The 23,731-nt window shown below is 44.4% G+C and overlaps 1 protein-coding gene across 1 annotated transcript in view; it reads right to left on the minus strand.

Annotated features, from left to right (window-relative positions):
* LOC119445870 (ice-structuring glycoprotein-like) overlaps positions 1–19,344 on the minus strand; it is a 33,975-nt gene extending 14,631 nt beyond the window's left edge. Inside the window, exons 1-2 of the mRNA XM_037710175.2 lie at positions 19,294–19,344; positions 16,339–17,114 (exon numbers count right to left, since the gene is read on the minus strand). Of these exons, the coding sequence (XP_037566103.2) occupies positions 16,339–17,114; positions 19,294–19,344 (827 nt within the window). The remainder of the gene's footprint in view (positions 1–16,338; positions 17,115–19,293) is intronic.
* Between the last annotated feature and the right edge of the window lie 4,387 nt (positions 19,345–23,731).

A 23,731-nucleotide genomic window follows, 5' to 3' on the forward strand; every position in this document is an offset into this window, starting at 1 on the left:
TCGCTTTCGCAGGGGAAGGAAAGAACAGGAAAGGGTTTCGCGCATGTGGCGCCCGCTTCGTTTCAGTTCAGTTTAGTCTCAGAAAACCGATGGGATGACCGCGCATTGTGCGTACCCCCGAACAACAGGCAGCTCTCGCCGAGTGCCTAAGGGAGACGTCGACGGGCCGATCCTATGGTGCGAGCCGCTGAAGCTGCGGCACTCCGCCAACGCCAAGCAGATCACCTGACCTTCCCTTGGTCACGGTCAAGTTACACGCAAGAAACATAAGCGTGAAACCCAAGGTGCACCCAGGACAAGCTTCGCTTGCCCCCATTTTCCGGTAGGGAAAGGTCCGACGACTTTTATGGATGTCCGACGTTTTAATTTCTTTATATTTCATGTTCGGATACCTCAAGCACAAGCACGATGAAGAGCTTAATAGGCGGTGGCCTCTCGTCACGGCTTATTATGTCTGTGTTGTGGTGCAACGTACCTGTTTCCGCGTCGTCCGCGAAGATGAACGTGCTCATCATAGCTGTAACTGCCGCATCTTCTTCCATAGCGTTGGTGTACGCTTTCACAGCAAGAAAAACACATTCCATTTGGTGCTCCTCGATGCGAAACTACGAAAGACATGTGCTTATAGCAAATAGAGCAATGCTGCAATTACATTTCGCAACCGATCCGCTAAGGATTGATGGAAATCCGCTCGTGAGGCAGCCATTTCACAATTTCGAAGTTAACAAAGTTGAAACTGCAGTCCACAAATTAGCAGAATAGTTAACTTACTAAAGCAGAGAAGCGCAACTCTTTCTACATTATTTAGGTTCACAGACAGCTTGTCAAGGCGCCTTCAGTTTTTGTTCGCGATGCAGGTGCTATGACGCTTTTCGTACTGTTTGCTTTGTCACTCAAAGCACTGCTTTCTTCACGCATCTTTGGGCGACCCTGCTTGGCAGACTCCTAATAAAGAGCTTAAAAACTGGTAGCACGAGTTACGGTGCGTATAAGACGTCGTGATTCAGCATACGTTTAAAAGCATTTTTGGCTGTGTCAGTATAACAAACACCTTCATGCTGCTTCGTCTACTTAAAGTAGTAAACGCTGTATAGATCGTGTTACACGCAAACATGTTCGAGAATACACGTAAAGTAGCTCACTTCAGTGGTAATCAGTGCCAACACTCATGAGGGGTGAATTTTCTGACGGAGCATGCGGGGCTTGTTTGTTGTCAATGCGTTCTACATTAAGGGTTAGAGAGTTGCTTTTTAGGAACACCGAAATCAACAAAAATGATTCGGCATAAAGCTGAACATTTTTCAATCGGTGGTTAATATTACAAGTATCAAAATTATCGCAAGTGGCAGTTTTCTTTAGCGTTGCATTAAAATCTCAAATTGCTGGGCTGGGTGCCTGAATTGGATGCCAACTCACCAGATTTTTTTTCTTATTTTTTTCTGTGCTGGTTTCCCTGACGTAGCGAAAGAATGTTCACCTTCCAGATCTGACAGAGCAAGATGACTGGAAGTAGTACAACTGCCGCACTGCCACACGCATTGGACAGCCAGGTTACGCTTTTTCGTAAGTTTTTTCGCAGCGTTCTTTGATGCGTGACATAGCACATGGTAAAACGGCAGAATAAACGTATTCTAGAAGCAGTGCAATAAGCGTACTTATACGAGTGACCGGGTGGTGCATTAGAGCTGGATGATAAGCATCCCTAAGGATGCGTTGGTTGCTCTCATTCGCCGCTATCAGATCTAATTGGTGAAAATGTTTTCTCGAAAAAATTAAGAGAGAAAAGAAAGCAAACTTAAAGCCGCAAGAACCCACGCCCTGTGGGAATCGATGTTATGCGAAGCAGTGTGCGGGGAGCTTACTAAGTTACCGAAACGACCATGAGACCACCAAGACGTGGGCGGCTCTTTCATGACCTACATGACACGCATGTCATGACATTCATGTCATGAGTCCTCAGAAGTCCCTTTCGCGACGCCTAAGAGACCTTAAGGCAATAGCCTTAGTCATGCTCATGATTATGACTTCGACCATCAACTATTAGCCTTTTCCTTCACTTCGTAGCCACGTCTAAACTCATTTTTGTGCTTTTTTGAGTGTTAATCTTTTATTGCTGAGTCATTGTGATTTTTGCTAAGTCATGCTCATTACTTTGACTTCTACCATGATCCTTTAGTGTTTCCTTCACTTGGTACCCACGTCAGAACCCATTTCAGTGGTTTTTAGTGTTAATCTTTTTCCGTTGAGTTATTGTCATTTTTGCTGAGTCACGCTCAAGACCATACCTTCTACCATCATCTTTTAGTGTTAACTTTCCTTAGTGCCCACGTCCGTACTCAGTTCAGTGTTTTTGACTGTTAATGTTTTTAACTGGGTCACTGTCATTTAGGCGGCTGTTTCATGAGATAAGTTCCACACATGTCATGATATTCATGTCATGACCCATTATTTATTTTCGTCGTATACTCTTGTCATAGTAGGATAATTTTGGTAAATATCAAGTTAACGAAGCGACCATGAGAGCACAAAGACGTAGGCGGCTAGATAGATAGATAGATAGATAGATAGATAGATAGATAGATAGATAGATAGATAGATAGATAGATAGATAGATAGATAGAGATAGATAGATAGATAGATACTGTCAAAATTGCAAATGTTCGCTAAGAAATGCTTCGCATTTAATGAAACGAAATCAACCAAGGAAAAAAATTCACAGCCCTTCCCCTGTCGAGAAAATGGGGATAAGTGAAGCTTGTGGCAGGACGACGCTGCTGCAGGCATTCCGCTTCGTTTGCCCTAAACTCAGGGTCGGCGGCTCTTCGCTGACGTTTGGCCTCAACATCGCGCTCCCGCAACTCGGGGTCTGCGGCTCTTCGCTCACTCTTCGCCTGGGCTTCGGAAGTCCTCAAGCTAGGATCGGAAAACAAGCTTAGCTCACCCCCCTTTTCTCGACAGGAGAAGGGCGGTTGATTTTGTCTCTTTCGGTCCTATGCGTGTGTCAAGGATTGTTCAAGGGCGCGTTACAGGTCCCTGAACTCACACACGTATATGCCATACAGCTTGGATCCTTCGTGCACTATCACCAGGATCGGCCCACATGACAGGTGTATGTGCCATTGAGCTTGGACCCTTTCTGCACTATCAACGAGATCGGCCTACTTTTCAGCGTGACAGCACCACCACCACCACCGCCGCCGTTGACACTTGTGAGTGTCGGCGAATATTGGATACATTATTTCCCAAAGTGTGGGACGAAATACATTGCCGTTCCAGTTACTCCTGTGCTTCATTGTATAAAACAGCATTTTGGCAAAAAGATTACTGGAAGAACAGTGCATCTTTAGGCGAGTTTGATGGCCCATATCTTCAAACTGGTGTCATTCTGGAAATTTATTCCAAGTGGATACGCATGACAAGCTCACCGGCTACAATTCATAAATTGGGATATGTCATAAAGTAATTAACTCAGTAGAATATTAGGGCATTTTTGTTAATTATTTGGATATGTGTTTACATTTCTCTTGCTACTAATGTACGCCTCTTCCAATAACCCTGCTCAACGATAAGCATTATGCTACCTGCCACAGGCGATTTCAAAAATTCCGCAAAACTTAAAAATGAACACACTGTATTAGCGAGCCCTCCGTCACGTTAGCCATGATTGTCGTTGAAAATCATTCTGGCGCGTACTTCTACGTCTTGTTTGTGGAGGTTCCTAGCACGTAAACGTGATGACGGCAAGGTATGCGTAGGTGGTGAGCCGCTCTGTAAGCATTTTGAGCACTGCATAATGAAGGAAGTACGAAGCTTCACGGAAAGCGGTTTTGGAAGAGGGTACTCCTTATGGATTCGCCATTCTATCATATCTTTAAGGCGATACAGATAGCTTTAGACACTTGGATTTTGATATAGGATTGGGAACATATGGTCATAATATTTTTACAACCAACACTTCCTCCTTAACATGAAGATGACAATAAACGACTTCTGTTTAAAAGTGTAGTCAGTGACACTGCAAATTTCTTTGGTCATAATATATACAACAAACTTGATGAATACAGATATTCCTTTGCTCTATGAAAGTTTGCAGTCTGTCTCAATAACCGAAGTATTTTCTAGAATATTGGTAGAAAATTGTTTTTTCCTACATACATAAATTTAGATGTTTAACTAAAGTACCTTTTCCCGTGTTGTGCTCTGGAGAACAAATACGTATATCACCACAAAAAGTACTAGGTAGCGAATATGCATGCTGTAGCTCCTTATGTCTTCGGATTTGTTATCAAGTGCTTCTCCAGTAAAATTACGTAATGAATAGATTGCGCTCACCATGTGCTCAAGATTACCAGGGGAAAAGCTGCTAGAGAAGATGGAATAACAGTCGATTTAATCAAAGATGAAGGAGATATCATGCTTGAAAAGCTTGCGGCCCTTACCACGCAATGCCTCATGACTTCAAGTGTACCAGAAAGCTGGAAGAACGCCAACATTATACTCATCCATAAAAAGGGAGCCGTTAAAGAATTGAAGAAATATAGGCCCATTATCTTTCTTTCAGTAGTGTATAAAATGTTTACCAAGATAATTTCCAATGGAATCAGGGCAACACTTGACTTCAGCCAACCAAGAGACCAGGCTGGCTTCAGGAAGGTATATTCTACGATGAATCATATTCATGTGATTAATCACGTAAGAGAAAAATCTGTGTAGTACAATCAATCTCTCTATATGGCTTTCATAGATTATGAAAAAGCATTTGATTCAGTAGAGATACCAGCAGTCATAGAGGCATTGCGTAATCAAGGGGTACAGAAATCATACGTGAATGTCTTGACAAATATCAACAAGGATTGCACAGCAACCTTGGTACTCCGCAAGAAAAGCACAAAGATACCTATCAGGAAAGGGGTCAGGCAAAGAGACACAATCTCTCCAATGATATTCACTGCGTGCTTAGAAGAAGTGTTCGAGCTCTTAGACTGGGACATCTTAGGAGTGAGGATTCACGGCGAATATCTCAGCAACCTTCGGTTTGCAGATGACATTGCCCTATTCAGCAACTTTGAGGACGAATTATAGCAAATGATTGAGGATCTTAACCGAGAAAGTGTACGGGTGGGGTTGAAGATTAATATGTAGAAGACAAACCTAATGTTGAATAGCCTGGCAAGGGAACAAGAGTTTAGGATCGCCAGTCAGCCTCTATAGTCTATAAAGGAGTACGTTTACCTAGGTCAATTACTCATAGGAGACCCTGATCATGAGAATGAAATTTATAATTGCATAAAATTGGGCTGGAGTGCATACGGTAGGCATTACCAAATCCTGACTGGGAGATTACCACTGTCGTTGAAAAGAAAAGTGTACAATCATTGCATTCTACCAGCGTTAACACTTGGAACAGAAACTTGGAGGTCAACAAACAAGCTGGAGAACAAGTTAAGGACCGCAGAAAGAGCGATGGAACGAAAAATGTTAGGCCTAGCGTTAACAGACAGGAAGAGAGCGGTGTGGATCAGAGAACAAACGGTGATAGCCGATATTATAGTTGACATTAAGCGGAAAAAATGGAGCTGGGCACGCCATGTAATGCGTAGTATGGATAACCGGTGGACCATTAGAGTTACAGAATGGGTACAAAGGAAGAGAAGCGCAGTCGAGGACGGTAGAAAACTAGTTGGGGTGATGAAGTTAGCAAATTTGCAGGCGCAAGTTGGAATCAGCTAGCCCAAGACCAGGTAAATTGGAGACCACAGGGAGAGGCCTTCGTCCTGCAGTGGTCATAAATATAGGTTGATAATGACGATGTTGATGACCATGAGCTCAACTTAGTGAAATGTTTTTATTGTAGCAAGCACAGGGTCTCCTAAGGATCCCTCTTTAAGCTTCACTTCCACTTCGCTCAATACTCTAATCTCTACCACATTGCCCCTCCCTATTTTATGCTTATTTCTTCCTCCTCTGCATTCGTATAGGATCATCATCATCATCAGCAGCAGCAGCAGCCTATATTTATGTCCACTGCAGGACGAAGGCCTCTCCCTGCGATCTCCAATTACCCCTGTCTTGCGCTAGCGTATTCCAACTTGCGCCTGCGAATTTCCTAACCTCATCATCCCACCTGACTTTCTGCCGTCCTCGACTGCGCTTCCCTTCTCTTGGTATCCATTCTGTAACCCTAATGGTCCACCGGTTATCCATCCTACGCATTACATGTCCTGCCAAGCTCCATTTCTTCCGCTTAATGTCAACTAGAATATCGTCTACCCCCGTTTGTTCACTGATCCACACCGCTCTCTTCCTGTCTCTTAACGTTACTCCTAAGATTTTTCGTTCCATCGCTCTTTGTGCGGTCCTTAACTTGTTCTCGCGCTTCTTTCTTAACCTCCAAGTTTCTGCCCCGTATGTTAGCACCGGTAGAATGCAATGATTGTACACTTTTCTTTTCAACGACAGTGGTAAGCTCCCAGTCAGGATTTGGCAATGCCTGCCGTATGCACTCCAACCCAATTTTATTCTTCTGTAAATTTCTTTCTCATGATCAGGGTCCCCTCTGAGTAATTGACCTAGATAAACATATTCCTTTACAGACTCTAGAGGTTGACTGGCGATCCTGAATTCTTGTTCCCTTGCCAGGCTATTGAACATTATCTTTGTCTTCTGCATATTCATCTTCAACCCAATTCTTGCACTTTCTCGATGAAGGTCCTCAATCGTTTGTTGTAATTCCTCTCCATTGTTGCTCAATAGGACAATGTCATCTGCAAACCGAAGGTTGCGGAGATATAGGATATCTGCTTATAGCGTATGCGTATAAGATATTCTGCTTCAAATTATTGTTTGCTGCTTTTCTGTTTCTTTATTATATTTTCACAAGGTGCGCAGCACGCCGAAGGAACATTGTAGAAAAGACCTGAGGCCTCCTTCTATGACGACGTGAGTCAACTTGTAAAACAAGGTTAACCCCCGAGTTATCGTTCTTGTTGCACAAAAACTTGTGTTCAATTTCGTATCCCTACGCCGTGTTGTTGCCCCATAGTCTAGAGTGAAAGCCTTAGTGCACTCGACCATATGTATCATGACTAGCCGTTTATGTAACGATTAAATGCTAGCTACGTACCGCTTGGCTTTCCCCGGTGGCTCGTGCGAAGCCGCCCTTTCGCTATGGCCAGGATGCAACACTTCGCGTGATTCAAAATTGATAATAGACTCGAAGCGAAAAACTCGGGCAGCTTACGATAAAATTGGGCCACATGTTAGTACAGCGAGCACCAAGTTAGTACAGTATAAATATCTAGTTATTGAGCTCGCAATCTAGGCCCGTATCTCTGCTCTCAAAGTCCCGGAATCAGTCAAGTATAGTTAATGTTAATTGACCAAATGACGACACATTTACTATCGCTAGCATTTTAGGCGTTTATTTTCAATGGGATCTTTTGCAGCTTCTGAAAAAAAATGCAGGAAAGTTGAAAAGCTGAGTGGGTGCTGCTATCCTAAGCGCACAAAACGTATCTGATACAGTGATCGCTGGCAATACGACGCTAGCGCTGTTTCCGCGTTTCTCCCTTAAACGCAAACAAAGTCATTGCCAATAGACACTAAACTTTACAATTATAGCCTTTGTTGCCAAAAGACTGTTGTGGCTTTTCGAAGGAACACAGCTTCAACAACTTCCTGTTTTCTCATACGTTATCAACACTTTATGCTCTCTGTGTCTTCTTTGAACACGGCTGTCGCAAACTTGAGTTGTTGTCTTTAATATTTAAAAAAGCATGTCGCGTGTCAGGCTGCAAGGTAAAGTTGGGGACCCTGTGACTCAGGAAATGTTGAGCACTCATGGTTGGGGCGGACTGCCCTGTGTCCTGAGGGCAGCCTGGTGCTGGAATCACGAGAGGCGTTATAAAGCTGAATTTATATGGAATCCGAGAGGGAAGGATGTCGCCATACCAGCCGTTGCATATTTGAAATCATGTCCAAGCTAGAAACTCTATCTGTGAACTGATAAAAAATAGCAATCTGAGCCAATTTTCTCGGCACACACTGAAAGCACGCACTAGAGTGGAGCAGCGCCAGAAGGTCGCCGCTTCAAATAGCTGAGCGGCCAAGATGCCTATCGCTTATTCGCCCATGCTACATACCTTCCTTTCTTTATTGCTGCCCTCCGGTCACCCCTGAAACGCGGGGAAAATATCGCTAAGCGAAGGTTCTAGTACATGCGACCAAACACTAGAGAAAAAATGAGCACTTCGGGATTACTGATGAACCTTTGTCTCGTGCTTCGTTGACTTTTCTGCCTTCTTTTCACGACGCAGTCCAAAAAGCCAGTCTCCCAAGTATAGAGGTTAGATAACGGTAAGACTGAGTGGACCTCATTGGAATGACCGCACTGAGACCCAACTTTATTTTCAGTTCAGCATGTTATACTGTAAGGCTGTCTAATTAAAGCAGCTCGGAAATAAAAATAATCCACGACAGAAACAGGTGATATATTTTGCCCTGATAAACGCCATCATGGTTCTTTTTTTTCTGAAGGAATTCCGGGCAGCGCCTCCTTTAATTTTCTCCTCATGGAAAACAAGAAAGAGACGCTGGCCTCACTCTAGGTCAGGAGACCGTTTCCCAAAACGCATATGTTTTCTTTGTCCGCCACTAATAGTAAATTGTAGGAGCAAATTATTTCCTGACGGGGTTCGTGTGTTTGTCTTTGCTGTTAATATTTTTGTGTCAAGGACGCAGTGGGTTAACATTGGGAAACTGAATCAGTTCGAGTGCTCAGCAATGTCGGTGTTTCGCTTCAATTATCGTCACCCTCTATAGTGTATTCTATGTCCAGTGCAGGTCGAATCCTTTCTCGTCGATCTCCAGTTACCCCAGTCACACACCAGCTGACCGCATCGTATGCCTGCAAACTACCGTTCTCTGTCATCCTCGACAGCACTTCCCTTCTCTTCGCACATATTTCACACCTTTATTAGACCATCGGTTATCTGCCCTGCGCAATGCATAGACTGCCCAACTCCGTTTCTGCCGCTTAATATCCTCTAGGCTATCGGCTACCTGGGCTTTTTCGATAACCCAAACCAGCCTCTTTCTATCGCTTTATTTTTCTTGTATCATTTTTCGTTCCATCGCTCTTTGCTTGATTATATGTGTCATGTCCTTGGCCTCACTGTTAGCGTCCTCATCAAAGAGATAAAGAGTTCGGTAACAACAATAAAGAAACGAATCTTCCTAACTAGTTTACGCATCCTTGTTCTTGTCATAACATAATATAGAGCGCGAGTTGACATTTGAATAAGACATTGCTTCATATTTGATGCAACGGAAATGGTTACGAATCACGCGCACTAGCGTGGAGAGAATCACCAAAAGCTGGTTTTACACTTAGGTAAACATAACAAGAGAGCCTGGCTAAGGCACCATACGCGCATATAGGCTCAATAAAATGTCGTAGCCCATTAAAGTATTACACTGCCCGAACAACGCGTGAACCTGTATGATATATAGATATCTACAAACCAATGTTTACAACCTGAGTACTTGTTGACAAATGTTTCCTGCATTTATTTTAAGAGGAAGCTTGAGCTCGGGGACAACTCCGATGCGCCTATTCAAGCACATGTAAAATGCAGAAACACATTTATCCGACAACCGCTCTACCGATTTAAGTCAAATGTGTTGCTTTTGAAAGACAAAGTTCAATTTCAGTGAATGTGAAATGCAGTGTTCTGATTTGTGTGATGCAATTGTTTACAAAAATTGCAGAAAAGTTGGTACGTAAGAAAAATAGTGCCATGCAGATCACAAACCCGTGACTCAGGACCAAATAAAAAAAAGCAAAGATATGGCAGTTCTGTAAATTTTATATGTTAGAAATAAAAGCAGCCGTGTTTTATACATGAATTTATAGCTTCTGTGACTTTGGTAGAATGCTTACAAGGGTTTTGCAAAATTTGAGCTCCCACATCTGCGGTACATTTCAGTCATGTATATTACACCATTTTTTCCGCTGTAATTATATGAACACGCGTACTTAGCTTTCACCAGTGACTGCTTTTTCCGGGCTAACAAAGGTTAAGCGTCATCGCTTGGCGCAGGACGCACATGCATGTATCGGAATTTTCTGGAATGTTATCGATGCTTCTATCCGTTGTCCGTTGTCACCGGCGCTTATGTAATCTGATTGTATGAATGACGCGATTTGTGTAGTACTTTCTGGAAAACATGCGGGCACCAGGAATTGCTTTGGAACCCTCAATGACTGATGCATAAGAGCCGACGCGATTGACCCACAGATAGATGCCGACGATCGCCGGCTGTGTTCGCCACTATCGTGGTGCTTCAAGTGTCACTTGCCTTGTGGGCACAATTTCGCCCAATGAAAAGTTAGTTTCATCATTCACAATTTTGCTACAGTGTCATTGACCGCCACTACCACATTACAATATCATTAGATGCATTTAAAAAATTGTGATATTATTTGTCAATGCCGAGTTACAGGGTTATAAACATACATCATAGTTGCCTTCTTTTTATACTTTTGCAATTTTCAAGTCTTCTTCAAATACAATTGTTGGCTAAAATGAAAAATCTGCTGATGGATTCACTAGATTTTAGCTTTTTCCTTTAAATGCAACAAATATCATCAATTTAGGTACAGTGATCGCCAAAAAAAAAAGACGAGTTCCTTGATCCTACGCATAGGTAGCAATCCCCGATCTAAGATGTCCAGTATAAGCCAAGTCGGAATGCTCCGTGAAATAAACCACGCACCATCGTACCGCAAGCCTATCGCTCGCACGTTTATTGCTCTAATCGCTGACAGCCGCCTCTTATCCACTGGCAAGTTAGAAATGAGCGTGTTACGGGAATTAAAGTTAAATTATGGGGTTTTATGTCCCAAAACCACGATTGGATTATGAGGCACGCCGTAGTGGGGGCTCCCGAATAATTTGGACCATCTTGGGTTCCTAAACGTGCACCTAAATCTAAGTACACGGGGGTTCTCGCATTTCGTCCCCAACGAAATGCTGCCGCCATGGCCGGGATTCTATCCCGCGACCTCGTGCTTAGCAGCCGAACACCATAGTCACTAAGCAACCACGGCGGGTGTATTACAGGAATGCCTTTGTCTAGTGCAGCTCACGTTTCGCTCTGACACTTTCCACAAGTGGGAGGGAGATGGTCTTAAAAAACGGGTCCCAAGGAAAGCTAGAACAAATCGACAATGATCGCTCCAAAATTATGCAGTTATTGCGGCGCTGAGCAAGTCTCGAGTAAGTCTCGAGCAAGTCTGGATGCATTCATTGGGTTCATATGTAAAGCCGAAAAGTCACAGGGTCCCTAATGTTTTCTATAGCGCGACTTGAAGGCGAAAACCCAAATGCCGACACCTTAATTAGCCAGTTTAATTACAACCTTGAATTTGCCGAGTCATCCACTTTAATCACTTTGTCATCCCTTCTAATACACTTTCACTCCTCTTAAATCATCTGTCATCCTTCTTAATTCGTTTTGATTCCTCTTAATTAACTTTGATTCCACGTAAATCGCATTGATTCATCTCATTTCAGTTTGATTCCTCCTAAATCGCTTCGTCCTGCTTTCTAAATTGATTTGAATTTGTGAATTTGCTTTGATTACTCATAATTATTTTCGATTCCTTTTAATTCACTTTGATTCCATGCACTTTAATGGCGTTGAGTCATGTTAATTCAGTTTGATTCCTCTTAATTCGCTTTGTCATCCACGCATGCCCAATCATGCTTTGGCTTGCTTTAACGGCCTTTAACTCGCTGGAGAGCTCACTAATGTTGTTTATACGATAGGTGCGGACGGCCTGTTTTCGCTCAAGGACGTTGAAGGTCGAATGAACGATGCGACATATAAAGCTTTCGCCTTAATAAATAACAGTGGCATAAGGCACTGGTAAGCATATAGTATACATATACATAAATATATGCGGAGCCACACGGCGACGCCGACGGCGATAATTCACTTGAAGTGTTCATACAACTGCTTTGTCAATAAAAAAAGAATATTCAATACATGTATACAATACAAGGGAGTCACAGGTGCGAACTAGGAAGCGATTAGGCTAAAGCCAACATTTAGACAAGAGCGCGCGTCTGTGTCAAGTTCGGCTGCAAATAATGTTTGTCAAAAAGTTGGTTTCAGTCACAGGTTTCTATTATTGACCGATTGTTATCACATTGTAATATTTGTGTAACTCGCCGGGGATGCTTTGTGGATATGGTGTTGGGCTGCTTAGCACGATGTCGAGGGATCGAATCCCGGCCACGGTGGCTGCATTTCGATGAGGGCGCCATGCGAAAACACCTCTGTTCATAGATTTAGGTGCGCGTTAAAGAACCCCTGGTGGTCCAAATTATTCTCGAGTCCCCCACTCCGGCATGCCTCACTATCAAATAGCGGTTTTGGCACGTAAAACCTCATAACTTAAAATACTTGTGTACACACTGGAAGGTTGCGAAGTGCCGTCTAGGTATTGGTTCCTCGTAATAATTTTTCGAAAATGCTAAATATAACACGAGGAAATGTAACGTCTCCATCACGCCCAGGGGGTGATCTTCACTGCCAGCATGACACTCTCCCCCTTTGCCTGGACTAGCGTCCACGAGCGACCTTCCTTCCGTGACGTCTCTTATAGAGGAGCTAATGTACCATCCACGTTGATGGAGGGAGCCCCGCTGGCGTCGTTTTTTATTGCAATCGTAACTATACGGATGCTCAAGGTGCATTCACGACATCGTGCTGTCTTGCTATCGAAGGCACATGCGCCGCTAACGTGCGGAACAATGGAGGGTCTCAGTGATGCGGAGTGTGTTAGGCTGCAAAAAAGATGAATGAAAGCGGACGCTCCATCAACACCCCAACACAACGATCAGCTCCAAGCAGTCTCTTCTTTCCTATCTCTGTCACCTTTCCTTCTCTTCACTCCCATCTTCATCCTGCTGACCAATGTTACGGCGTCAGCTGCGCTAGACAGTTGTCGTGAGGTAAGCAGCATTTACTTTTTGAAGGCGAAGCTTTTCTTTGCAAACTTCGCCGGGTTTCGGGCCTGTGGGTCTGTGGCCTGGCTGTTCCCAACTGGCTGTTCCAGTTACTTTCTTAAAAAACGTCGTTTTAAGGCGAAAGCTTTTAATCGTTCATACTCACGGCGTCCAGCCGTCTGTACGTCCATGCCCTGCAACAGGGCCAGCTGTGGCTTCTCCCCCTCACACTCTCTCAGCAATCACGTGATGGCACAGCGGCGGGCGCGGCAGCGCTCCTTTGTCAGACGTATCGCTGTAGCAGTCAAGTTAGTCGGATGGCTCCCAAGCGGCCCGGTGATGATTCCACGGCAAGCGGTTCGGAGAAGCGCGCCGAGAATGTGTATTCCCCCGATACCAAACGCGAGAAAAAGAATGAGCGAATGCGCATGCTGTGGTAGTCATTCGAATTGGCAAAGGCTTTCGCAGAGCACACTCTAGAATTCACAAAGTGTCCTTCAATTTTATGCATTGAAGCACAAAAGTAACTCGAACATCAATGCACTTCTCCGCAAAGTTCTGGAATTAATATCTCGAAACTGGTGTCATCCTGAAAGTTCATTGCAAGTGGATCCGCCTTGTGAGCTCCAGGGCTAGAACTTCTAAATTGCAATATGGGTCATAAGGTAACTAGTTAAAATTATTTTGTGTATCTTTGTTGATTAGTCGAGCATGCATTTCAATTTTTTGTGCAAGTAATGTCCGCCTGTGCGAGTAGACCAGCTGACAGAAGCCCGCGTAATACACGCAAAGTGCCTCGAGCGGCCAGTCGAGCGGCAATTCTGCGTGTATTCACGAGCTTCTTTCACACTCGGAAAAACGCATTTATGTAGCACGTATTGAGCAACAGAGAGCTGTATCGTGGGTTTTTCATGTTACTCTACAACTTTCTCATTGACACTTTGATAATTAGGACAGTACTTCTCGAGTTAGATAATTAATTACAATTACCTAATTAAATCTCAGTAACGAAAAAATTAGTGGCGCCTACTCCGCTGTACTGGAAAAAATACGCACTAGGTTTGCTTCGCGTAACGCCGTTACTCTTTTTTTTTAATCGTGCTGCATGATAGCTGGGACACCCTGCATATATTAAACCGGCAGTAGCATGCTAACCCTTTTGTTCAGCCAACCCCTCCAACAACCATTATTACAATTTCTCTCACGAGCACGCACGCATTTTCATATACTGATTCATATACAGGGTTTCCTTATGATACATTCTTTAAATACGCAAGTTGAGTGCACCGTGGTTGAGCTATGCGGTGTGAATGGCACGTGATGGCAGTGCGCGTTCAAGAGATTATTGTCTTAGGCTAGCAATCTGGAATAACGCAGCATCAACATTCTGAGCAGTTTAGCTCAAAGGAATGACATGAAAAATGTCATATTTTATGCTCACTACTGTAATAGCAACACAACTAGGACGACGCTAGACAGCGCTTACTCCCAAACGCGCTTTCTTTGAGATGGGCCATTTTAGATAATTTTGGATTTGTGTTTCGTCATCGTACGTGTATGGCAGTGTCTCTATAAACGTTATAGGTGGCTACACTCCGCTCTCGACCTCACTCGGGGTTAGTTTTATCCGATATTGCGCTCGCATTCGATATTATGTTCATCGGTATAGGCGTCGAATGGGGGTGTTTTACGTTCAAGCGCGTGGTGGGCTACCTGCATCATGAGCTCTGTGAATCTTCGAAAAAAAAAAGAAAGAAAGCAGCCAATTTAATTATTTATTCAAGTTCCATGTGCATCTTTGAACCTTATTATTCGGGCTAATGCAAGACCTCGTGTGGCGTTCCACAAAGCCATGTCTCAATAGGCCCCCTTTAAATACTGTGTTTGCATGATAATAACGGGATATTTTTTTCGAAACTTCCAGCCGCAGAACGCACCTCGTGTTATTTATTTATTTATTTATTTATTTATTTATTTATTTATTTATTTATTTATTTACATACTGTCAATCCCAATAGAGATTATAACAGTAGGGCAAAAGGAGACAGGGATTTAGTACAAGGCAAATAAAGAACAAAAAAAAAAACAACAGCAAGCAAACATGGTGCAACTAGACGTCGTGCAGTCTACAGGTGCAAGTTATACCGCAAGTTCTACAAAGGTAAATTGTACACACAAAATGACAAAAAGACATTGGCACTTGAGGTAAATGAGAACAAAGGCAAAACTATAAAACTGTTTTAAAATTGTGACACTGGCTAATCGCTTTCGATTAGTTTAGAGAAATGGGCTAAGGATGTGCTACTGGTAATGGAGGGGGTCAAGTTATTCCATTCTCTGATCGCCAGGGGAAAAAACGAGAGTTTGAGGGCATCTGTGTGGAATCTGTAAGAATCAAGTGTATGGAAGTGTTTTTGGGCGGGTAGTTCTTGCTTCGGATTGCTTAATATAACGGGACTTGTCTATATTTATGTGGTTGTGTAACAGTTGGTGCATTACCTTTAAACGTGCCAACTTCGCCCGGTTTTTTATGGTTAGCAATCCGGCCTTCTTAAGTAGTTCTGTAAGTGAATCTGTTCGGCTAAATTTGTTAAAGATGACCCTAAGCGCTTTTCTTTGAACTCCTTCGAGCTTGTTGGTTAGTTTTTTTGTGTACGGAAACCAAGCAGTGTTTGCGTATTCCAGGATGGGTCTGATAAGTGTATTGTAGGCCAGTGACTTTGTGTCGGGTGGTGCTAGCTGCATTCGTCTTTTTAGAAAAAGCAGTCTTTTTAGTGCAGATGATGTGATGTATTGAATATGAGAATCCCATCGTAGGTCTTGTGACAATATGACACTGCTCCTTAACTTTAGACAGGGTGGTTGAATTAAGGGTATAATTAAAGTCGGATGAATGTTTTTTTTCTAGTTATGGATAACAGTGCGGACTTTCTTTCATTGATATGCATGTTGGCGTTCATGACTTGCACAATCGTAATATATATTTTTTTCCGGAGAGACGGAAAGTCCCCATTCAAGATGTTTTTGTGGTTGAATTTTGCGTTCATATATGGTAAATGAAGTGCAACATAGATGTATTGTTGTAGATTCGAATGTACAGGTTTTATTGACAATAAATACTTCAATAGAAGCAATCTTCCATACTTGAGTGCGGTGTCGGTTATGTCCAGGTGACCAGTCTCTGTAGCATAAGAAGAAAAAAGCAGTGTTACTCAATTAGGCTCTGCCACAACAAATTAACTTCCATGCGGAAATAACGGCGAACACCAATTGATCTTACTGCCACTAAGACAGAATCAGCTAAAGTGCTAGGTTATCATACTTACACTTCCTCTTGCGGAGGAGGGTGGCGTAGTAGCTGACGGGAGTGCCAAGACCGTAGCCGTAGTTCAGACCGTAGGCACCAAGACCATAGCCGAAACCGTAGTGGCCGGCGCCATAGCCGAGAGTGCTGACGCCGTATCCGTAGACTGGGGTGGCGTGAGCGACGGTGGCAACAGCTGGGACGGCGTGAGCGACGGTGGCAACAGCTGGGACAGCGTGGGCAACAGTGGCAACGGCTGGGGCATGGTGCACGGTAGTGGTGGTCACAGCCGGGGCGGCGTGGTAGGTTGCGACGGCTGGAGTGGCAACAGCGGTGGCAACTGGGGCGGCGACGACTGGAGCGGCGTGGTAAGTGGCCACTGGGGCAGCAGCGTAGGTGGCGACAGGGGCAGCAGCATAGGTGGCGACTGGGGCAGCAGCGTAGGTGGCGACTGGAGCATGGTAGGTGGTGGCAACCTTGGTTACGGCTGGGGCAGCGGCGTAAGCGACAGCTGGAGCAGCGGCGACCACTGGGGCGGCATGGGCAACAGTGGCGACAGCTGGGGCGTGGTAAGTGGTGGTGGCGACAGCTGGAGCAGCAGCGATGACTGGAGTGGCGTGAGCGACGGTGGCGACGGCTGGGGCGTGGTAGGTGGCGACGGCTGGAGCGGCCAGGTAGGAAGCTCCGTAGCCATAGCCAAGACCATAGCCGAGGCCATAGCCCAAACCATAGCCGAGGCCGGTGTAGCCAGCGAGGGCGCTGGTGGCCAGGGTGAGGATAAGGCACGCACGGATCTGTACATTCAGAAGAGAGGTAGGGGTAGTCGTTGTGAACGCGCATAATTTAACTGTGTAATACGTCCTCTATACAGTGTTTATTCCCGAATCTGGAAGACTACTTTTCTGGATTGTGGGGGCTATCCCGCCTAAATCTTATTACTGAAATCTGCGATAAAATCTTTTGCACTCAGCATCAATTTCAACAGACAAATTCTTATTCCTGTTATACATATTAATATACGATGACGGCAATCCATGCGATGTTGTGCATTTCACTTAAGAAAACTTCTCTTGTTCTACATGGTTCTACATGGTTCTCTGGTTCCACATGTTGTAGACTTTCAAGCTGAAGTTTTGGTTTGTGTAACAGCAGAGTGGGTGGAAGGGGCAAATGCCGGCAATGCCTGAAGGGATCCTTTGACGGTAACTTTAGACTTAATGAAACTGAGGAAATGCGTTTTTATAGCATACCAAAAGTGTTGAAACAAATTTGCTTCTCTGAGTGCTTTTAACTTTTCCTGCCATGCGTTACGGCATTCAATGCAGGACGCGCGATTCATCTTGTTTGTTCGACATATTGTAGGGCAGGGTAGCGCGGGAAATGACTTAGGATGTTACACATTGATGCGTCGCCAGTGAAATGAAGACATAATACTAGAATAACATTCCTAGCAACGGAACAAATGCCAGATATTCGGTGATTACTGCACGTTGTACTATATATTGCTGATGGGGCCAGCGTGAAGCCATAGGCATGTGGACTCTCGAGAAATCACCTTCTACGTATTTTTTTAACATCGAACAGCTTTCAGACAAGAAAACTGCGAAAATGATATAACCGTGTGCGTAAGGCATTAAAGTCGACCAATTTCTAAGGAAGTGCATTAGTGTTACGATGTCCACTTGGTGTTTACACATGGTTTAGATTAAGCAGGATACACGTACAAATATATTGAAACTATAAGTGCTTCATTCAGCGCCAAAACATTTGGCGAGTTCATTCTTACATTTTATTGGAGCCACTAAAGCACGCAGTAGTCTTATGCAGATGACAGACAACCTAAAGCAATCGTTCTGCTTTTGTTTTACGTATTCTAATGCCAATATTTATGTATACACCTCAATTCTAATACGCATACCACAAAAACATTAAACTGTTTCTCTTCTTGCAGGTTCAAAAACATCAACATCTTTACTCTATATTCTAATCTGCAATCTAGTATTTACTGACCTAGGGAGGTTTACTGCTGAGGGTATGGGACACATCTGTGCTGTCTCTGTCCCCCTTGAAAAAGGTTTGCAAGAGAACTTGCAAACCTCTATTTGTCTAAGGAAAAATATTCGCAATGAAGTAACGTTATACCTCTCGCAACCAGTAGACAAAAGCTTTGCGCAACTTCTAATATAACTTTTTTTTTGCGCACGCTCAAAAAAAAACACATTTGTTGCTTTTTTTACCCACCTATTTGTGCAACAGCTTTTGTTTCCCGTGATTTCATGGATAGCGTTTATGTGGGCCCAAAGTGATGGCACCTGATTCCGTAAGTGTGTTCCTCCTGATTGGAAAATGGTTGCCACCTGTCATTTATGTAAATAACGGCATGACTGCGGCACCACCACTCGGGTGATCGTCTTCTGATGGCTGCTTTTCCGTATATGTGAATTTCAGAGAACACGGACTCTTGAAAATCTTATTTTGAGTTTCTTACTTACTTTGACCTTACAATTCCACAGTGGTAACGATCGCCAAAAAAAGGAAAGAAAAAGCTGTTTCCTCCATGATAAATAAAATTAGGCGTTAATTAGTGCCACGGACAACGGACGGGTCGGTACGAAAAGAATCAGCAAATAACTTGGTGTCGCACACAAAAAGAGTCTATTCCGTTTTTTTTTTTTTTGCCGTAATTAGGGCGCATTTGGAACTCTAATGCTCTAATGTACTTGAATCCTTGGCGGGCGTGGGGGAGTGGGAAAGAAATGAGACGCTAAAGCGGAGCAGCTGCCGGCATGCTTTTGCAAGGCTAGATCCTCCTGTAGCTAGGGCTATCATCTTCCTCCACATTGGTACGAGGTCTTAGGCTATGTTTTGTGGCTGGCCGACGTCTACAAATATGCAGTTTTTCCATGCTGTTCACTATCTTTCCACGTGCTGTCTTTTGTAACTGAAGAGCATTTCCTCCCAATTGTATCTCACTGTGATCTGCTCGCTACTCTTGCAGTACATCCACTCCACATTGTCGCGCATTTCCTTTCAAAACCGAGTAATTTCCCGAGGATGCGGTACTCACCATTACTTCGCTAGCTTCCGTCCGGACGTGGATGAGACTGCAGCTGAATCCGCAACAGGCGCACAATGCTTTTTATACGGTAGCTTTCGAGAAAGGAGGGCCAGCAGGTGCCATAACTCTCCCCCTCCCCCCCTCCGCCTGTCCACCCCTGCCTTGCGCAATGCGTTAGAGAACCAATTCGAACACTTTGAGGTGGTACCCAGCACCCTGGCGACAACGGCTTTCGCAATCGATGTGACGTACATCGGACCTTGCTTTCTGCATGGCCTGAAGTCACCTGGTGTCGCGAACGGCGCCCGCGGTGACAGGTACCGCTAGGTACACGCTTCTCGATAAGAACAATGTCTCCAAGATTCATATTTATTTTCTTGCGGTGTCGAGACTTCTTCAGCGTCACCTTGTACTGAACTCGTGAGAATGTAAATCAATCTTTCACGATACGTGCTTCCAATAGGTATTGGAGGGGAAAGTTGCTTTGTGCAGTGCTTCACTGAATAAGAAACGAGCGGATAGGGCAACATTTTTTCGTGATTCGTGTTGTCACGAGAACTGCAAGCAGCTGTTCAGCGAGAAACGGAAATAAAAGGAGGCGCCGAATTAAAATTCGTGTCCTGTTAAAGCCACCCGTCTCAGCCTCAGGCAGTCTGAGATGTCTGCGATAGGATTACGGCGATCTGAGGAAAACACAAAGAAAAAGAAGGAAAAGGTTGAATGAAACTAGGAAGAATCGATTTTATCGCTGCTATTAGGCGCAGCGCCATAATCCAAGCTGGTCGGTATTCTGGTCAGTGTCCAGCTTGATACGTTCTGTCGGCAAAACGCCCTATCTTATTTCGCGCCGAGAAATGTTTTGCGCCGACAATATTACTCGTTAAACGCTACGCCCTATTATGTGGCAATTGTTCGCTGCTTTTATAAGAACTGAGTTTGGAGTATCAAGACTGTGCGTGACCCTTTCGATGTACTTTCTTTTCGTTATGTCGTTTTACTCGTGCAAACCGAACACGACGGTTTATTGCTTCGCAGCTCAGAGCTAAATGAAGTGTGGAACTTCTATGTATAACTTATCACTCGCTTAACCACGGTTGCCCTTTTCTAACTCTTAAATTGTAGTATTATCAAATTGATGGGAGATGTGTTGACGTGCGTACGTTAATCACTCTAACTGGGACCATGAGTATGAGCACATGTGCTCCAAGTCCTCCGTTCTAATCTCCATGGAAGCTACGACAGTTCCGCAGGGTTTATGGGCAGATGATTAGGGCGCAGGAGCAGCCGAAGTGGAGACCGCCGTATAGCACAGGTTCCACAGCCGTAGGAACGTCCACTTCTTGCAAAAGACACTCATTTGCTTGGTGTCCTCTTACCCAACAAATGGACCATCACGTTGATGCAAATATTTAGTGCCTGCTTAACTTTAGCCTTATTCTTGTACAAACTGAGCAAACTGAGAATCCCTGAGCAAACTATTACAGTCTTAGAGGCTTGATTGCCACGTGAATAAGGGCACCCACTTGTCCAGGTATAGTGGAGCCACAGGTGCCGCGAAACCAAGAACGGTCTCTTGTTGCATAGGGCATTGACTTGCTGAAACACAAATTGACCACTCTGGCGCGACAAGCGGAACGCCACCAGGAGGGAAATATAGACTTTTCGGGGAGCAGAAGCTGTGACTGAACGTTCGGCTTGTCGCCACTATAGCACGCTCCGATAATGCATATTGTACAGCACGTTATGCCAGAGTTCAGTGGTGCTCTAACCGTCCGCTATTTTTCATTTGAACTTTTTGTTTTTCCTACAATCTTTAGTCACTGTCACACTGAAATTTGCTTTTGATGATTCGCATAGCCAGCGCAGTGGTGACCTATTTACCACGGGCACATCATTTCTTAAAAACGTAGCACATTTTGCACGCTCATTATCGCTAAACATGCCACTCATCATGAAATTCGAACTATTGTAATTGGCACTGATCTTCAACAAGTTCGGCGAACATTTTGTATCGAGGTCAAGAGCTGAGCATGGTTTCTAAATGATGTTCCTGTTTTGGGCACCCTGTGCAACGTGTTTCACCTTGAATGCACCGTGAAGGATGTTGTTCATCAGGTCGAAAAGGCTGCGCGTCTTCCACCGCTTCCGCGCGAAAGCGACGAAAGCACGCAAAACGCACCTAACAATGAGTACACGAAAAGACGCCTATTCTGCTCCCATAAAAAAAGTAAACAGGGGCCTTCTAACGTAAAACTATTGCAATGTGGTTTTAGTTTAATCTCTTGACGTCAAACTTACGTAACCACCGACGCCAGCATCGGGCGGCGACCCGCGGCGTTGTGTGAAGTGCCCAGTCAAACGCTCTCCTCGTTTATGGGAGCATTCATTGCTTTCAAAGTGTATAGAATTGCCCACCTTGACACGTTTTTCTTATCTAATTGGCTGACAAGAGGCGAGGAGGACGCAGAAGTGGAGAAGGTTTATCTATAGCCCAGATAGCGCAGTGAAAGTAGATAGCCGCATGAGGAGGCTGCTACCATGCAGCGTCTGCGATTGACTCCCTTCCCCTGGGCTAGCTTGCGGTGACTGGTCGAAAATCGCGGCAGCGAGCAACGGAAGGTTAAAAATGCCACTGAAACAGATCTTCGGCGAAGAAGAGTTGGTAAGGCAATGCCGTATACGTGGCCGAAAGCTCTCGACAACATTATAATGCCATGCAAAACTTCTTATTATATATAAGCTAACAAATTCGTTCTCCTCGGCAGCTCCTAGTAGCCAATGCCAGAGCGATCGGCGGGCAGCAATCTTTTAGTCCTTTCAGAACGGGGCAGTATCTGGCTATTCCACAAAAAAAATCACGTTTGTTCTGCGTATAAAAGAATATAATGGGCAAACGTTACTTTGCCGTGGTGAGTTGTCGCGGTTTTGGGACGTTGCCCGAGAGGCAGGTGAAGTGGGCGCCACCCGAAATCTTTAAACCAATGCCGTAGGAATGACTAAAAACACGTATAATGGGAGATAGTTATTTTCGTTTTGTTCGGACTTTATTTGTTCTTTCTTTGGTTGTACTTTTCTTTGTATTCTTTCTATTTGTGTGCTGTTTTGTTGACCGTACCCACTCCTGCACGGGCCCGAAGAGAGCCTGCAGTATCTGTAAATATATAAATGAACAAGCAGTGAGTACACAACTTCTCAGACGGGGATCGAGCTTTCGCAGTTCTCCTGACGTCGCGTGACAAACAGGCGAAGTGGTTGGGGCCCCAAAAATGTTTGACCAATCAGTGGGGATTGCAGGAATTGAATAACTTTACGTTTTAGCACCCTCTGTAATGTTTCTTTTCCGTGTTTTTTTTTAGGTTTTTTATGTTTACCTTTTCTTTTACCCCTGCACCTATCTTGCCACCCACTTCCTTTGGCACTATCAGTGAACGCGGATGCAAGAGAGAACTAAAAAAAAGAACCCACTTGGACATACGTTCAAGATCGTGGCTCCGTTAGCAGTCCAATATCGCACCTGTGCTACGTAGAAGAATCCTTCGCGAAAGACTAGCGAAGAAGTCGCACTGTGCCATCGAAGAATATAATCTCACGTATACACACGCCGTACTCTCTGGACATGATTTCATTTACGTTACACGCGCTCTGCGCATGATGACGCCTCCTTCTTTGCCGCGATAATTCGTTGCGTACTGCTCTGAATATATGCAATATATAGGCAATGATTAGACCATGCTAAACTAATAGATTAGAGTTCAAAAGCATCTAAGCCATCACCATTACCAAGAACAGAACTTTTTGTGGTTTAAAAAATGAGTTGAGTGTATATAGCAGAATTTCGTACTCGGAATGCACCTTCCAGTTGGATGGCGTCTACTCCCTCACTATAGTTATGTCACTAGTAGCCAACCACTCAAAATAAGGTAAGTTGAAAAAAGTCGCAGTATTGCCCGAAAGGCGAAGCATCGATTGCGATAGCAAATTAGTAGAGAGCCATACGAGGCAAGGATAGTAGTTTAATGGGCAGTATGAAGTTGTGCGCATTCACTTACAACTAAATAGACAAGCACGGTGTCAAGCGCGCACAGGTAAACATGAACACATCACGGTCGATGACTCCGGAAACGAGCTGGTAAAACGCCGGAGTGAGAAATTGCGCCGTCAGCAGCGGGCCAATTACCTTCGATCTGTCTCGCTTCAACGCAAACTAAACGTCGAAAGCATAGCGCATACGAAGCTACCGGCACTCGGCGCATGCACTTGGTCCGCATCGCAGATCGCTTTGAAGATGACGCCCACGCGGGCGCGCACCTCGCCCACATCGCAGTAAAGTCCCCATATAAGAAAAGTACCGCC

This window comes from Dermacentor silvarum, chromosome 3 (assembly GCF_013339745.2).
Source record: "Dermacentor silvarum isolate Dsil-2018 chromosome 3, BIME_Dsil_1.4, whole genome shotgun sequence".
Classification (NCBI taxonomy): Eukaryota; Metazoa; Arthropoda; class Arachnida; order Ixodida; family Ixodidae; genus Dermacentor; species Dermacentor silvarum.